Raw genomic sequence first — 16,791 nt, 5'->3', positions numbered from 1 at the left:
ACTTGCGCCGCTCCGGCAATCACTCAGCCGGGAGACAGACTTACCGCTACTGGGGGCGGAGCGTGCGCTTCCCGGAGGCGGGGCATGAGCTTCCCAGGGGCGGGGCGTCGGCTCCTGGGGCGCGGTGTACGGCTTCCGGGGGCGGGGCAGGCGCTCGCCAGCCTCCAGGCAGCCGCGGTCTCTACGCCTGCGCCTGCGCTTAAGTTTGCGCCTGCGCACTCGGCAGGCCCCGCCTCCGGCGCGCAACTGCGCGCGCTCAGCCGGGGGCGGGGCGGGGCAGCTGCTCCCTCCCGAGGACCCCCGGGAACCGGCCGCCGCCGGTCGGGAACGCTTCTCCTTCCGGTGCGGGGAGGGGGGGGGGTCTCGGCCCGTGGGGCGGGGCCTCATGGAGGCCGTCGGCCTGGGGACCTGCGGAGGAGGGGACGCGGCGCGAGGCGCAGAGGGGCGGCCAGCACCGGAGGCGAGGGTGCACTTCCGAGTGACGCGGTTCATCATGGAGGCAGGTAACCGCGTCTGGGAAGAGGGCGGGCCCCATGCGGACCAGACGTAGAGGCCGGGCCGCAGTGCTGCGCTCTCACCTGGCGGGCCCCAGCCCGCCTTGGGAGCGCCGAGCGGGCGGGGAGGGGCTGGCCTCGCGAGGACTCGCTTCCCGGAAGAGGGGTCCCTCCAGACGCGGAGCTGGCGCTGCTGTGCAGAGGGAAGAACGCGGGCCTGCCCTGCCTTAGCGAACACTGGGAGGCCCGGCTTAGGGGTATCGGCCTCTGCCTTTCCGTCACGCCCTGTGTGTTAGGCTTCGAGCTGCGAGGCCAAGAGGGTCATTGTCATTTCCCGGACGGGCGCGTAGTCCCAAAGAGAGGATGTGGAAAGGGACTGGCTCCAGCTAAAAGGTGGCGGAGTCGGGGCGCCCGCATCTCGGTTGAGTGTACGGTGCCTTCTGCCACACCTGTCTCCCAGCCTCGGGGGCACTGGCACTTGGTCAAATGGAGTCTTTTGGATCATGCCGCTGGCGAGGCTCGTGACAAGCTTTGTTGAGGAGGTCTCATCACACCGAGAACCTAGGGCGAGGGTTTGCCAAGTAAAAAAAAAGAAAAAGACTTGTAGGGGCACGTGCAGCCATACTGCCTAATCTGACATTGAGATTGAGGGGGTCCCATGTAGGAATTAACTGTGAAACTGAAGTTTAAACCTTGAAATGCTCAAAGTTCTTGAGGTGTCTCTTTCCAAGGATTTCTTTCATTTCTTTCTTTCTATTTTTTTTTTTTTTTTGTCTTTTTGCTTTTTCTAGGGTCGCTCCTGCGGCATATGGAGGTTCCCAGGCTAGGGGTTGAATCGGAGCTGTAGCCGCTGCGTACACCAGAGCCACAGCAACGCAGGATCTGAGCCACGCCTGCGACCTACACCACAGCTCGTGGCAACGCCGAATCCTTAACCCACTGAGCAAGGCCAGGGATGGAACCCACAACCTCATGGTTCCTAGTCGGATTCATTAACCACTGCGCCACGACGGGAACTTCTCCAAGGATTTCTTGATAAAATGTATTGTTTACGCCCTTGTCCTCTGTGTGAGGCCAAATGTGGGTCCTCCAAAGATTCCCCCATGCTCGTCCCCAGAACCCGTGACTGTTACCTCATGCGGCAAAAGATTTTGCAGATGGGATTAAGCCATCCTTAAAGAGAGGCAGCAGGAGTAGACAGGCAGAGGAGAAGGCCATGTGAGGAGGGAAGCGTGGTTAGAAGCTGCTGGCTTTGAAGCTGGAGGAGGGGGCCGCCAGCCAAGAAATGCAGGCACCTCTAGAAGCTGGAAAGGGCAGGGAGATGGATTCTCACGTGGAACCTCCAGAAGGAACCAGCCCTGCTGACACCTTGAGCTTAGCCCCCTAAGACTCATTTCAGGCTTCTGACAGCCAGGATTGTGAGAGGAGAAAAATATGTGTTGTTTCAAGCCACTTAGTTTGGGGTAATTTGTTATAGCAGCTCTGGGGAGCTAGTACGCCTTTGAAGGTAGAGGGTGCGGGACATAATTTTACCGACTGTTGGCTGTCCACCTTCCTTCAGTCCGTCGCGTGCCCTTTACTCTTCTCTTGACCCTGGTCGTTGTGAATTCGTTTTGGTTCTGTGACCCGGTGCGGTGATTTCCTTAGGAGCTGCCTGGGGGATGGGCGTTGACCCCTAAATCAAGCCACCACGCTCTGGTTTTGGAGTTCGGTCCCCTTTTCAGTATGTTGCTCTTCTTCCTGTGCTGCCTGCAGGTGCCTTCGGCAGTTACCCTGCTTGCTTTTCTTGCTTTTTCTAGCCTCTGCAAACCAGTGCCGCGTATAATCTTTAGCTATAACGTTGGGACTTGTGTCGTCTGTTTGGTGCTCAAAGGCCTTTTTTCCTCCTGTCACCTCGGCAGGGTTTGGGGTAGGTGAGCCGCAGGACGACGGCGTGCATCTGTTTCCACTTCAGCTGTTCAGGATGGGCAGAAACTGATGTGCCAGGCGCTATAGTTTGAAGCCCGGCTTCTCCTGGGGTGGTCTGCTGACCTGTAGCTTGGGTGTGGCCTGGGGTCTTAGCCGTGGGAGTCGGAGGACCCAGTGGAAGACCGTAGCCGCCGCCAGCTGGGTGCTGAGCTCGGTCGCCTGCCCCCGCCCCGGGGCGAGCGCCGGATGGCAGCGCTCCCCTGCCGGCTTTCTCTCGGTAGGTGTCAAGCTAGGGATGCAGTCCATTCCTGTCGCCACGGCCTGCGCCATTTACCACAAGTTCTTCTGCGAGATCGCCCTGGACGCCTATGACCCCTACTTGGTTGCCATGTCCTCCCTGTACTTGGCCGGCAAAGTGGAGGAGCAGCACCTGCGCACTCGTGACATCATCAACGTTTCCAACAGGTATCGGCTTCCGGGCCGGGCGTGGGGACTGCCCAGCGGCCACCCCGACGGGAGGCCACAGAAAGGTCCCTCTAGGCCTTGCCCTGCAGGTGCCAGGAGTCAAGCTCAGAAGGAGGCACCTGGGTGGCCTGCAGCGAGCCGAGAGCACTCGCCTCGAAAGCCTTGGGTGGGCGGGGCACAGTTGGGTTCTGTGGGCCCCAGAGGTGGGCCTGCCGTGCACGGGAGGGTGTGGGCGTGAGAAGCAGGGTCAGAGTTTTAAGGAGCCCCTCTCGCAGCCCAGGGCGCGAGCAGCCACGTTCCTGTCAGGGAGGCCTGCGGGGGTCCAGCTGGCTGGGCAGGCTGTGCGCAGGCCAGGGGGCCAGGAGAAGGCAGCTGATGGAAAGGTACCGACTGGCGGTGCCTCACAGCCTTTCCAGGTTCTCCAGTCGTTAGGAAAGAAACCGATTTTGTGCTCCTTGTCTTTTAATGAACAGCTAACGGAAAAGCACCCCCCCTGCCCCCCGCTGCCGTCCATATGATAGGTTCACGGTGTCCCGCAAAAAATTAAGAGAAAAACAGGAGAGGGAACCGAAGGAGGGCAGCAGGAGTCCACCTGTAATTGCCGGGGCCCGGCGGGGAGGGCCGGCAGCGGGGAAATTGGGTGGCTCGCTAATGAGACCTGGGCGGCGGGTGGCTTCTGTGGGGAGCTCGGCAAACGAGCGAGGAGCTGGGAGGGTGAGTCACGCAGAGAGTTGTGGTCACTCGAGTGTAAATCCTGTTCCCGTACATCTCAGGGACCCTGCGTAGGTGGACGAAGAAGGTGTAAATAGGAATAGAAAGATCTGGAGCGAAGCAAAGATAGTCCAGAGCTGGAAGGCTACACTTACATACATCAGGCTGTCTTGAAATACCTGCCGTGGGCCCCGGTGTGGAGACCGGGCCTCCTGCCGAGTGATGGGGGGGGGCAGCCCGGGGGCCTCCTTTCCCTTCCCTCTCTTTTTACTGTTTTTGTTTTCGTTGTCTTTTTTTGTTTGTTTGTTTCTTTTTTTTTGTCCTTTTGCCTTTTCTAGGGCTGCACTGGCGGCATATGGCGGTTCCCAGGCTAGGGGTCCAACCAGAGCTGTAGCCGCCGGCCTACGACACAGCAACGCGGAATCTGAGCTGTGTCTGTGACGTACACCACGACTCATGGCAACGCCAGATCCTTCACCCACTGAGCGAGGCCAGGGATCAAACCCGCAACCTCATGGTTTCTAGTTGGATTCGTTAACCACTGTGCCATGACGGGAACTCCCTGTTTTTGTTGTCTTTTTTGGCTGTACCTGTGGCGTATGGAAGTTCCCAGGCCAGGGATCGAATGCAAGCCGCAGCTGCCACTTGCACTATAGCTGTCCAATGATCTGGACCCACTGTGCACAGCTGGGGATCGAACCTGAGCCTCTGGACATCCTGTGACGTAGGGGCTCCTGGAAGGGCCTTCCCTGGCTGCTGTCAGCCCCACCGTATCTCTGCACAGGTACTTTCACCCGGGCAGCGAGCCTCTGGAGCTGGATTCCCGCTTCTGGGAGCTGCGGGATAGCATCGTGCAGTGCGAGCTGCTGGTGCTCCGAGTTCTGCGTTTCCAGGTCTCCTTCCAGCACCCACACAAGGTACACGCTGGGCAAAGGTGGCACCTCTTCGCTCCCTGTCCCTCAGTTCAGGTGCCTCGGGCAGCGCTGGTTCCAGCTTCTGCCTTCTGCCCGCTCGGCTATGGCCACAAGCCGGGACTCGGGCTGCCCTCTGCCGCCCGTGCCCATGTCCCGACCCCCAGGAGTCGTGTGTTCAGCGAGGGGGAAGCAGGGCTGACATCCGGCTCCGCTGTGCTTGGGGGGCCCGCGGGCAGAGCCCCCCCATGCCTTTTCGCTGCTGGGAATGCAAATGACCTCCAGCAACACTGCTTCAAAAGCAGAGGGGAGCCGAGAAGCCCAGCCCCGTCTGGGCTCCCGGGCTCGTTGCTTGTGCTCGTAGCGCTGTAGTTTAATGCTGCACCATTTCACGGGGTGTAGCCTTCACCCAGCCACCAGCACAGTTAAGATACAAAACAGCTCCGTCCTGTTGCCTGCCTGCCTGCCTGCCTTTATTTTTTTTTTGTCTTTTTTTTTTTTGCTTTTTAGGGCCGCATCCGCGGCATATGGAGGTTCCCAGGGTAGGGGTCGAGTCGGAGCTGCAGCTGCCAGCCTACACCACAGCCACGCGTCTTCAAGGCTTCAAGTCGGGTTCGTTTCTGCTACACCATGACGGGAACTCCCCCATTGCCCCTCTTACTGTCTCACCCCGACCCTTCCCAGCCGCCTCCCGTCCCGGAGAGCCCTGGTGCAGCCAGCCATGCCCTCCCATTTCTGTCACGCACAGGCCGGTGTAGCAGGGCGCCCTGCCACGGGACTGGGGCAGGTGTGCAGGGCTGGAGGCCCGGGAGGACCTGGTGCTCAGGCAGGGGACCTGTCACTCGCTGGCCCCTAGCCTTGGGCTGGGCGCATGGGTGCCGTGCTCAGCTCTGCAGATATGGCCGCTGTTTCAGGCACTTCGCTTTGAGCTGGGCCATGGGGCTGAGTCAAGGGTTTCTGACGTGGCTGGAGCAGGGCTACGTCGAAGGAGAAGACTGTGCTGGGGGTGGCCGTCGGGAGTGGCCCAGGCGGGTTCTAGGAACCGGGCCTTGAGGATGAGAGTGGGTGGGCCCGTGGGTGGTGCGGTGCGGGTGGAGGTAGTTTCTGAGCCGGCAGGAGGGTGGGCGAGGGCTGGGAGGCCCGGGGGCAGGCTGAGTGGCACGGGGGCTCTGCATCCCCTCTGTGGTCTGTCCACGTCGTGACGGCTTAGGGGAGAGCGGCCGGCTGGTTCAGGGGCCACGGAGTCTCACGGGCGGGGTGGCTCACGGATGTGTCTTTGCAGTACCTGCTCCACTACCTGCTGTCGCTCAAGAACTGGCTGAACCGTCACAGCTGGCAGCGGACCCCCGTCTCCGTCACTGCCTGGGCTCTGCTGCGGGACAGCTACCACGGCGGCCTGTGCCTGCGCTTCCGGGCTCAGCACATCGCCGCAGCAGTGCTGTACCTGGCCCTGCAGGCCTACGGGGTCGAGGTGCCTGCCGAGGCCGAGGCCGAGAAGCCGTGGTGGCAGGTGAGGTGACTGCGTTGGCGCCGTCCCCCTTGTCTTTGCCTGAGGCCTTTGAGAAGTCCCCGTTCTGGGCGTGCCCATTTTTTTGGTAGTAATTAGCCCCAGAGAAAGATCTGAGCCAGTCGGCCGTCCCGAAGCTTGCAAGTGCCCTGTCGGAGCAGCGTGAGGCAGACCCCCGCCTCAGACGCCGGGGCTGCAGGTGGCCGCCCCGGGCCCTGCAGGGTGGGCGGTGAGCAGCATCGCCGGCCTGGGCCTGACCGCTGGCTGCCCGCGGCGGCCTCCCCGCAGCCAGGACAAGCGCGCGTCCGGACGTGGCCAAGGGTTCGGGCTGGGGTCCCTCAGTGCCGAGAACTGCTGCGAGAACCGAGCACTTGTATTGAACTGCGTGGGGGCTTGTCGCGGCGCGGAGGCTGGGTGGGTACACGGGTGGAGGGGCCGCCGCGTCCGGGGAGCAGGCACGCGTCCGGCCAAAGGCTGCGGCCCTGGCCGGCTTTCCCTGGGCGGCCCCACGCCTCTCAGAACGGGACGTGGTGCTCATTCCGGTTTTCCAGTCCCGTCCTGGGACCTGCTGTTCTTCTTTTCCTGATGCCTCATTGTCTGCCCTTGTCGGAGAATGAATGAGCTGCTCGAGGGATGGGAGGCTCCCTCTTGTGGTCCCCCACCCCCACCCCCAGCCCACAGGGGCCAGAAATCTGTCCCGATTCCTGAACAGAGGGCGCCCCCAGGTGCCTAGCTGGGCCCCGCTCTTGGCGCCCACCCCCCGCCCCCAGTCTGCACTTCCTGGTCCTTCCTGGCCCGTCTGACACCGCCTCCAACGCCCGGCAGCTGGCAGCCCCTGCCCGGTGCCTGGGCCTGGCGGCTAGTAGGAGTACAGGTGCATCCGTACTCCAGATGCAGCCGTAGCCCCGGCCTCGGGCTGGATGCATCTTTTTGGCAGCGTGGGGGTCAGAGGGCAACTGGACGGAAAGCATCGCTCCGTGCTGGGCTTCTCGGGACTTGCAGATCAGGTGGCCCGCTCTGTTGAATCAGGTGGTGGCAGAGAGGCTCTCTGAGGACGTCCTGGGCTGCCTGTGTCCTCTGTGTCCTCCTTTCTGGGGCCACCGTAGCACCTTGGCTTCCCGCCGTCGCCCTTAGGTCCTGAACACTGGGCAGCAGCTCCGCCGCGGGCCTCTCTTCTGGCCAGTGATTGTTGAGCCGGGACAGGTGGCCCCTTGCTCTTCAGTCTTTCTGGAGAGCTCTGCCCCGTGCACAGGAGCCATCCAGGCATCCTTTGGGTGCACAACAGCCCCTTGCTCAGTGTTGAGCAGCAGCCGTGGGCGGCCGCCTGCCCGGCCCCAGGGTGCTTCCGTCTGAATCGCGAGTGGCTTCTCTTCCTCGCGTGCTCCCAGCCCCCACTTAGCTGTTGCCACTCATCTGCCATGCGCAGGTGCCAGCATTTTCAGGCTCCTCCCTGGTAGAGCTGGCCCACGTGGTGCTTGTCCGTGGCTCCGCGCGGGTGGACGCCGGGGTTGCTGCCGGCCTTTGGCCCTGGGCTGCTTTGTAACGGTCATTTCTCAGCTCGGGTCTCCAGGAGCACGCAGGTAGTGCCCCGGACGCGCGGGTCCACGGGGCGATGGCTGAGCTCCCAGAGCCAGCGGTCGGGTGGCAGGGGCGGGCTGCCCCCTCAGGGAGCCTGTGGAGGGTTTGAGCTCTCTTGGGGCACCTTGTTTTACGTTTAACTTCCCGTGTCCTCAGAGGTCCCCGAGAGCACCCTCGGCTGGGCGTGCGGTGTTGGGAGAAGCCGGGGTCCTCGGGGTAGTGAGTGTTAGGGTGGGCCCTGGGGACGGAGGGTGGGGCCGGGAAAGATGGGGTCCCTGGCGGGGGACCGTCACTCACCCACGGAAACCGCCACCAGGGAAGCGCCCCTGAGCCGTCTGTCCCAGGACCTTCGTGGGGGTCGGTCCCGGAGGCCTGGGGCGCTCGCGTGGCTGACCTGAGTGACTGGGTCCCCGCACCCCAGAGGTGAAGCTGATCCCTGCGGCCCAAGGCCGCGCCACAAATCCCGCCGTCAGCATAGACCGCCTGGCGGGCCCTGGGCCCCGGGGCAAACCAAGACCCTCTCATGAGGCGGGACGTGCCAGGGGCCCAGAGGTCCCCTCCCAGGACCTGGGCCAGGGCCAGACCTTCCTTGCCAATGTTCAGGATCAGCCCATCTTCATTTGGGCCCCTGGGGACTCAGTTTACAGTCGTCTAAGCTCCCTGACACACTCCCAAGGATGTCTGCTCTGGGCTGGGGAGCAGTCCCTTGTCCCCCAGGGCTGGCCTAGGGTGGGGTCCAGGAGAACTAGCCTGCCCTTTCCATTTCTGGAAATGGACTCGCGCCCCTCCTCGCCCACCCCCAGGGACCGTGGATCTGAGGGCCCAGGGTGGGGGCGGGGAGGGGGCAGGAGCCTGTGTTCTGGGCCCAGCTGTCCCCAACTTCCTATGTAACCTAGGACGAGTCCCCTCTCCGGGAGGAGTTGGATGGTCCCCAAGGCCCCTTCCATCTGGAAGGTTCTCTACTTTGTGACCCGCCTTGGCAGGCTGGAACTGAGCGGGCTTGGTGGTGGTGCCGTGTTGACGCAGAGGGAGTCTAATCGGAATCTCTTTTCCTTCTCCTTTCTAGGTGTTTAGTGAAGACCTTACCAAGCCAGTCATTGATAATATTGTGTCTGATCTCATTCAGATTTATACCATGGACACAGAGATCCCCTAAGGCCTGGCCCAGGCCTGCCCAAAGAAGCCCGGGACGCTCGGCTGCCTGGGGACGGCACCGCCACGGGGCCGCGAAGGCCGGCCCCAGAGGACCCGCGGGGAGGGCTGGTTTGGTGCTGCTGGAGACGGGCTGGTGAAGGCGATGATGCGCGCGCTCTGACTGTCCCCGGCTGGACGGTGACGGGAGCCGCGCCTGCAGCGGGCAGGCTGACACCACAGCCTGTGGGGCAGGGCATCGTGTCCGCTTTTGTCCTTCGAGAGGACGCCGAGTGCCGGCAAGGCGGGATGTCGTTGCAGAGAGATCAGAGGATGGGACTGCACCCCTGGGCAGCTTTTAAAAGCCACATTTCTAGAAAGTATGAATGTGCTACATAGATGGAATTTTATTTTGTGTAATAAAAGATGATTCAAATCAACCAAGGCGCCCTGTGTTGGCTCTGCTGCCCCGGGGGGCTCGGGGTGCCGTCCAGGCTCGGTTTCCCCTAAACTGCTCTCTGCCGTTTCTGGGGCAGACCCTCTATCCCTTCCAGAAGGCAGGAGGGCACAGCGTGTCACGGTGACATGGCCTCCCTCCTCCTCCTCCATGGGACACTTGCAGGGCTTGGTGTCTTTTTTTTTTTTTTGGTCTTTTTGCTTTTTCTAGGGCTGCTCCTGCGGCATATGGAGGTTCCCAGGCTAGGGGTCTAATCAGAGTTGCAGCCGCCGGCCTACACCACAGCCACAGCCATGCCAGATCCCAGCCGCGTCTGTGACCTACGTACACCACAGCTCACGGCAACGCCGGATCCTTAACCCACAGCAAGACCAGGGGTCGAACCCGCAACCTCGTGGTTCCTAGTCGGATTCATTAACCCCTGAGCCACGGCGGAACTCCTTGGTGTCATTTTTTTAAAATGCCAAGACGGTCTAGATGGGGAGCCTAGGGACTCAGAGCCACGCCCCCTGACTCCCACTCAGGAGGCAGGCACATCTTAAGCACATGATGGTGGGGGCTGGGGGACTGTCCCAGGCACTTCACGCTTGGGAGGTTGTCACCAGGGAAGCACAGGCTCTGGACACTGGCCACCATGCTTCCCCGCGCCCATAGGAGTGGGGGCTGGTTGGAGCGCCTGGGGTCCACTGGGTGAGGGGCACAGGGAGGGGTCACACATGGGCGACTGTGTTATTTGTCTTCAGGGTGAAGGGTATGAGTAAATGCAGTTCCCAGGCCAGGGATCAGATCCGAGCCCCAGTTGTGTGACTTTTGCCGCAGTTGCAGCCTTTAACCCACTGTGCTGGGCTGGGGATCGAACCTGCGTCCCAGCGCTGCAGAGACGCCGCTGATCCTGTTGCAGCACAAGTGGGAACTCCACCTGATTGCTACTTTAAATCCCATGTGTGTGCCTGTCGCACTGCCCTGGGGACTTGCTGGCTCTGTGTGCTGGCTTCTGGGCCTGTCACCTCTGTGCTTGTCACTCAGGGGGCATCGACTGCATGTTGTCACAGGACTGTGAACTTCACCATCGGTATGTGTGGTCATTGGAACACAGATGAAGGGAAGGTATGGGGACACAGGTGCTGCTTTGGGGAGCGTGCGATACGCCCAGCCCTGCTTGGTAAGGATCGTTCGGCCATAGAATATGAACGAAAATCTGCTACAGGGGGGTTTTCTTTCGTTTGCTTTGGCTTCTTGGTACCGAGGCTTCCAGCTTTACTTTAGGTTCAGCAAGGTTGTGGGAATTCCTTGGTGTCTCAGGGCTTTAAGGATCCAGCGTTGTCATTTCATTGCTGTGGTGCAGGTTTGATCCCTGGCTCGGGAACTTCCCCATGCCTTTGGCTCGAACAAAAAAAAAAAAAAAAAAAAAAAAAAGGAAAAGTCAATAATGAGAGATTGAGACAGGATTTTCTAGAACTTGAATCTTTCCAGGAGCTTTTTAGTTCTGAGCTGGAAGGAACAAGAATCCTTCCCCAGAGGCTGCAGAGGGCATGCGACCCTGCCCCCGCCTTGAACTTGGACAGACCGGGGAGCGAGGAAGCGTCTGTTGCTTTACGTTCCCCCACCCCATTTGTGGTGGGAGCCCAGGAAACTCACACAGGCCTTAGGCCGGCTGGCTGTGTGGACGGAAGGGTGTTGTACCACTTTCCTTGCCCCAAGCCGTGTGGCTAAGTGCTCATTTGTTCCCATGGGAACCTGGATCCTATCTGATGGTGGAAGTCAGCAGGAAGGAGCCAGGCAGAAGGGAACAGTTTTTGAGGGGCGAGCCCAGGCTCTCTCCAGAAGGTGCGGCTGTTGGGCTCAGCCTGGACTTGGCACGGTGCTTCGCGATGGACTCACGTGTCCGTGAAGCAAGAGCTCCTTGCCGCTGGTCTGCTGTTCTCTGCTTTTTGGCTGTTGCCTTTTTTAGAAGTGTGGACGCTGGTGGCTGGGAGGGAACTTAGAAGCCATGGTTCTTGTTTTTTGGCAGCTTCCCTGGAAAGTGCTTCCTCTGGCACGGCTGAGGAACAGGGTGACGGGCGGAGTGGAGGAATAGAAACAAGAGGAGACAAGATGCATGGACTCTTGGCACCGTTGCCACGGTCGTCCTTTGCAAACCTTGGGCCGGAGCTGCCTTTGGCTCTGCTGGCGGAGCAGAGGGTCTGGGCCATGGAGCACGGCTGTCCCCACGCACAGGTGTTCAAAGGTGCCTAGTGAGCCAAGCAACGGAGGTGGGTATGGCCCATGGAGCAAGGGAGCGAACCATGGCGTCTTTCCATGGCTTTGGTTTCAAGAGGAAATCTGTGACGGGAAGCCTCGGCTGCTGCCAGGGGGCGGCGGACATGGTGCCGGTGCTGTGCCACAGTCCCACCTCCCGGGTCCACCCCAAAGCACTGAACACAGAGGAGCAAAGAGGCGTTTGTACACCGTGTTGGCAGCCACGCAATTCCCAACAGCCGAGAGGCGGAAGCCACCCTAGCGCTCGCCGGTGGGTGAATGGAGAAGCACCGTGTGGTCCGTCCATACAGCGCGGTGTCATTTAGCCAGGACAGCCCAGTTCCCTGCTGGCCTAGTGGTTAGGATCCAGGGGTGCTCTTACTGCTGCAGCCTGGGTTCAGTTCTCACACCAAGCCATCATCAAGCCATCGCATGCCATGGCCAAGACAAGGACTACATCAAAGAAAAGGAATCAAATTTAAAAAGGAAGGACGTTCTGACACCTGCTACAACACGGACGGAGCTCGAGGACGGCATGTTGGGTGACATCAGCCTGTCCCAGACAGATCCTGTGTGATTCCGCTGGGACGAGTCCCTAGAGGAGCCGGATTGCCAGGGACAGAAAGTAGGATGGGGGGCTGGGGGCGGGGGCCGGGGCTGGTGTCGAATGGGGACGGTTTCCGTTGGGGTGGAGGAGCAGGTCTGAGGTTGGGTGCTGGGGGCCGCACGGCGGCGTCGATGTGCTCCACGCCCCCAACTGCGCACCGAGCAACGGTTGAGATGGTCCGTTTGACGTTATGTGTCCTTTACCGCAATGACAAAAGAGGGAGTCTGCCCGTGTGGCAGGGTTCTGGCCTTTGGGTGGTGTCGTACCCCCCCCCGCCCCACCCGCTTCCTCCGAGGCGTCCTGGCCATTCGGGCCAGGCCCTCCCGGGTTGGCCCACGGAACCAACGTGACCCCACCGGACAGGCCAGCCCTCCCCATAGGATGGGCACGGGCGCCGCATCCCAAGGGGACCCCACGTCTCTTTAGTTCCTGACGAGAAATCACCAGACGGGACATGACACACATCACCACCCAGACGCCGGGGTGCAGGAGCCTTTCGTTTTTTTTTTTTTTTTTTTTTTTTAATACACAGAAATTTTGGTCTATTCTTTAAATTAGGAAATTCAACTACAGACTTTAAATTAGCATATGCATCTGTGGTCTTCCTCATTAAGATACTCTTGTTCATCTTTATAACAGGCAGATAAAAATGTAAAACAGATTTAATAACTGAACACAGTTGACCAAGCCATTCCGTAGAAGAGAGTGCTTTAGAGAGAGGGGGGCTTCCTGAGGAGCCAGGACCCCCCCCCCACCGGCCTGAAGACGGCACACAAACGACCACAGCCCGTGGAAAGGCAACCTAGGGACTAGACAGCCGCCGTGTACAGGAGCGACTTGGTACAGCAGCAGTGAGGCTTTGTAATATATGTCGACCCCTTGTTCTACCAATGTGTCTACAACAGAAGATGGAAAGAAGCCCGTGAGCGCAGCGTTATGCGGCTTATCTTCTTCGATTCCAACATCTCCGATCTGAGGTCTTGCTTAAGACCTCACAGACCCTCGACGAATTGAGTTGCCCTGTTTGTTGTTGTTTAAACAAGGACATTAGGGAACAATTTACAAATGGGTAACATTCTCGACGTGCCCTTTGGAAAAAAGGGATGGCTTTAAGTTATCTGTAGCTGGCATTTGAAGTGGGATTTGCTGTTCTAACTGAAAGGCCTTTGCCCGAGGTTGGACGACTCCTGCTCAGGGGCGACACATGGCGTGATTGCTAACAGTGGGGACCGAGTGTTCGCTCTGGATGCCGCCTGGACTCGTGGAGGCTCCGGTGGAGGGGAGGCAAGCCCGCCACCCGTGGCTGCAGGTCGGGGACGGGAGGGGCGAACCAGCCTGGCCACCAGTGCAGCTGCTGCGCAGCTGCTGAGCATGCGCCTCAGCACCTGTGCTTTCCCTCGGCTCCCAGCTGTTCCCCAGCAGCTCAGCCCTGGACCCCAGCACCCCAGCGACAGGCGACAGGCATGGTGGACCCCAACCTCCTCCTTGCAAAACGTGGGACAGGAGTATTCAGAAGGCAAAAGGACTTCTGCTTTTTCTGCATTTCCCTCCCTGGCTACCATGCATTCGAGGACGGCTGAGGCTTGGCACGCTGGATGCCCACTCTGTAAGGAGAGGCTCCCGAAGGAGGCATCTGGGGAGCCCAGGCCCAGCTCTCCCCACCTGCAGACCAGGTGCTCAGCTCACGTGGCAGAGCTGACCTCCTCAGCCTTCCGCCCCTGCCGCTAGAGCAACGGAGACGAGGTACCGTCGCTCCCAGGGGCTTTGCTTTCTGCATCTGCTTCCCCAAGGTCTCTGTCGGTGGCGGCAGACACAAATCCATGGCCACCAAGGAAGCCCACTGGCCAGAACATAAGACTTGGAATTAGAGCCGGAACCAAAGGAAACTGAAAGCAAAACTCCGCCTTCCACCTGCTGGAGGGGATCATTCTCATCAAGACTTTGGTATTTTCCTTTTAAATAAAAATTCCATCAAGGGTTGTTTTTTTTTTTCCTCTATAGGCAGAGGTCTCAACGTGCAAATGTTCCAATGTTCCGACTGTAACTGCTCCAGCCTCGCACGTCCCTCCCCCGCGTTCCCCTCCACCAGAAACTCTGCTAGGAGGATGGAGGGGAGTGGGGGAGAGGGAGCAGCGGCGGGGGGCGGGGGGTCCCGAGCAACCAGAAGGCTATTCTCTCAGTCTAGTTCCGTGAAAAAATCAACAAAACACCCTGCCACAATAAATAATGAAATTTCAAAATGAAAACACCCGATAGGAGGAATGGAAATATCATGCCGAGAAGTAGTTCCTTATTCTTGAGATATGCATCTGGTCCTATACGCACGGCCACGTCTCTGGGTGCACACATGTGGCTGCGCACGCGCGCACACAGACCGACTGCAGGTGTTCTGCGGGGGGGACGGGGGGGGGCGGTGCAGTCCCGCTCGCCGGCGGGCTCTTGGGTGCTGCTGAGAGGTGCTGGCCTTTTGTCTCTTCGTGTGAATCCCTTGATCCCGCTGCTCTGCAGCAGGTGCCACGAAACCCCCACTAAACTGAAAGCAGCCCCCAGCCCCACTGCGCAGCCCCACGGTGAACATCTGGCGGGATTACAGTGTCCATTAGAAAAGGCTTCGATAGAAAAAGGGGGGAACGCAACTCTGGTCTCTCCCTCCTCCTCCTCCTCCTGCTGCTGGCTAAGAAGCCTCCAATGCAGTGGCTTCCTGCAAGTGCCCACGAGCCTCTCCAGCCGCCTGGCGGCCCTCCTCGCGGGCCGGCGCGTCCGCCCGGGTGCGCGTGTGTGCGGGGTGCGCGTGCCGAGAGCAGTTCTGCTTAGAGGGACGTCTCCACGCTGTGGAGCGGGCTCCCGGGTCTGGAGGAGAACACCGACGAGGTAGCTGACTTGGTGCCGTGCATGGTCAGGTAGATGCCGCTGTCGATGGCGTTGTTGTTCTGGTTGGGGGAGGGGGGCGGGGGGGCCCGCAGGCGCTCCTCGTTCTCGTCCACGTCCGTGTCGTCGATGAGCGGGATGTTGTGGGTATAGTCGTTGATCAGAAACTCGGGCGTTGCCATGAAGTTATGGATGGAGGTCTTGGATTCCGGTTTCTCCAGGCCTTCGTAGAGGGAGCTACGGAAGGCTTTCACCACCCGGATCTGGAGGGGGAGGGGGGGAGGGGGCGGGGGGCGCGGGGAGGGGGGCGCAGGGGGAGGGAGGAAGAAGGAAGGACACCATTAGCGGCTGGCTGGTGCCCGCGAGTTCCACCCACATCCACGGCAGGGGTCACTGGCATGACAAAATGTTCGTCCCTTGGCACCCAGCGGTTAGGGCCCTCTGCCTGGCGATGGTCAGGGTTTTCAGGCTTGGGTCTCACTCTCGTCCCCTGATGCACATGCAGGACAAACGGGCTGACCTGAGCCACGGACACACTGGGCCCCCGGCTGCTCCCCCTGCCCCCCTCCCGGCACTGGCCTGGATGGCTCCCGGGCTGTCTGCCGCGCACAGGAAGGTGACTAGAAAGGGTGGCTCTCTGCTCCCGGCTTCTCAGGGTCCCCTCCTCTGTCCCCCAGCTTCCGTGGCTGTAGCCAGCGCCCAGACCCATTTGCCCATCAGGGTTCCTGCTGGGAAGACCAGCAGCCCTTCTGCGTCTCTGTCTCGTTTGATCCCTCAGGGGCCGACTGCCCCTCTTTCTGGAAACTTCTCCTGGCTTCCCTGACATTGCCTGTGTCTGGCCCTCCTCCTACTCCACCGGTTTCTCCGTCTCCTCCACTGCTCCTTCCTCTGGCCCAAGGTGCCCAGAGCCCTGGCCTGGCCCTGGCCCTCCCCCTCCCCGCAGGCCACCTCCTGGCTACAGCCAGGGACTGGCTCCTCAGAGCTCCAGGCACCCAGGACAGAAAACGGCGTTTCTTTTGATTCGCCCCCACCAAGCCTGCCCCGCGGGGGTGCACCGATCGGTGCCTCTGTACAGCCCTGCCCGCGGCTGGGTGCATTTGCTGGGGGGGTGGTCATTCCCCTGCGTGGAGCTGCCCGCCAGCCCTTCTCACGCCAGCCTCCTCCTCGTCACTCTCCAAGCCAGACAACCTCTTTTGGTCCCTGGGCTCTGCCGTATCCCCCCCCACTCAGGCTTTCTGCCCCTTGTTCTTGGCCGCCCTGCCGGCGTCTGCAAACCTCACATGGGCACAGCGCCTTGCTCGCTGGCCCTGGCCGCCTCGGCACCCCTGAGCCCAGCGCTGCACCCCCCACGACCCTGAAGGCAGAGTTGATGGGAAGCCCACTCCCAGGCCCCGGACTAGCCCGCTGGCCTTGTGCTGAGGAGGCGGGGTTGGGGGGGGAGCAGAGCCTCCCTCAGTGAGTGAGGGAGTGGACACAGCACGAGTTTTGAAGTCATTTCCAGGTCCAAGGCTCTAGGATTTGGTTTTCTTGGTTCAGGCCCAGGATCCAGCTCTGGCCCTCAACCTGCTTTTGTCAGTCAGTCTCGTGGGGCCCACAGCCACGCCCATGGCTTTGCGCATTGTGCCCGGCTGGCTCGGAGGTCCAGGGGCAGACTCGGGTAGATCCAACAGTCTTGGCCCACAAAGCTAAAAAGAGTTACTCTGGCCCTTCAAAGAAGTTCGCTGTCCCTGCTTGAGACCACGAATCGCATCGTTGACAATGAGTCCCTTTCAACCCTGCACTGTCTGGACCCCAGGATCAGCATTTGCTCAGCCAAGTGCAGGGCTCCTCGGTCAGTTGAAACCAGGGGACCCTCACAGTCAAGTGCAGAAAAGTGAGCCCAAGAGCTGCACACGACTGGAAATTTCTAATGACAC

General features: G+C 60.5%; 2 protein-coding genes across 52 annotated transcripts in view; one reads left to right on the top strand and one right to left on the bottom strand.

Moving 5' to 3' along the window:
• Window positions 1–258: 258 nt before the first annotated feature.
• CCNQ (cyclin Q) lies at window positions 259–9,145 on the top strand. Of its 3 annotated transcripts, none has more exons than XR_014834781.1 (5): window positions 259–503; window positions 2,684–2,867; window positions 3,917–4,495; window positions 5,772–5,999; window positions 8,701–9,145. XR_014834781.1 is itself a non-coding variant. In XM_003360487.5 (5 exons), the coding sequence occupies exons 1-5, from the start codon at window positions 386–388 to the stop codon at window positions 8,728–8,730; spliced, it is 693 nt and encodes a 230-aa protein (XP_003360535.3). In that variant the 5' UTR covers window positions 259–385; the 3' UTR covers window positions 8,731–9,145. The 3 variants fall into 3 exon arrangements, 2 of the variants coding, with proteins under 2 accessions (XP_003360535.3, XP_003360534.3); XM_003360487.5 differs by having other exon boundaries at window positions 4,363–4,495; XM_003360486.5 differs by having other exon boundaries at window positions 4,363–4,495; window positions 8,641–9,145.
• Window positions 9,146–12,491: 3,346 nt separating this feature from the next.
• Window positions 12,492–16,791, bottom strand: part of ATP2B3 (ATPase plasma membrane Ca2+ transporting 3) — a 55,952-nt gene continuing 51,652 nt past the window's right edge. For all 49 annotated transcript variants that reach the window (XR_014834779.1, XR_014834771.1, XR_014834772.1 and 46 more), the window contains one exon: window positions 12,492–15,138. Coding sequence is in view for 42 of the 49 variants with exons in the window: in XM_085006842.1 (XP_084862968.1) it covers window positions 14,818–15,138 (321 nt within the window). In the remaining 7 variants the exon portion in view is untranslated. The remainder of the gene's footprint in view (window positions 15,139–16,791) is intronic.

This window comes from Sus scrofa, chromosome X, assembly GCF_054392235.1.
Source record: "Sus scrofa isolate SSC_HxYL_T2T_F1_AM1 chromosome X, Sscrofa_HxYL_maternal_Yorkshire_Landrace_v2.0, whole genome shotgun sequence".
Classification (NCBI taxonomy): domain Eukaryota; kingdom Metazoa; phylum Chordata; class Mammalia; order Artiodactyla; family Suidae; genus Sus; species Sus scrofa.
The sequence above is the reverse complement of the archived record's forward strand: the minus strand, read 5'-3'. Positions and strand labels throughout refer to the sequence as shown.

What these genes read in the sequence shown, in the direction of transcription:
- CCNQ (XM_003360486.5), top strand. Translation starts at nt 386, where the DNA reads ATGGAGGCCGTCGGCCTGGGGACCTGCGGAGGAGGGGACGCGGCGCGA. An exon ending in GCGGTTCATCATGGAGGCAG is followed by an intron (nt 504 to 2,683) that starts GTAACCGCGTCT and finishes TTCTCTCGGTAG; the next exon opens with GTGTCAAGCTAGGGATGCAG. An exon ending in ATCATCAACGTTTCCAACAG is followed by an intron (nt 2,868 to 4,362) that starts GTATCGGCTTCC and finishes ATCTCTGCACAG; the next exon opens with GTACTTTCACCCGGGCAGCG.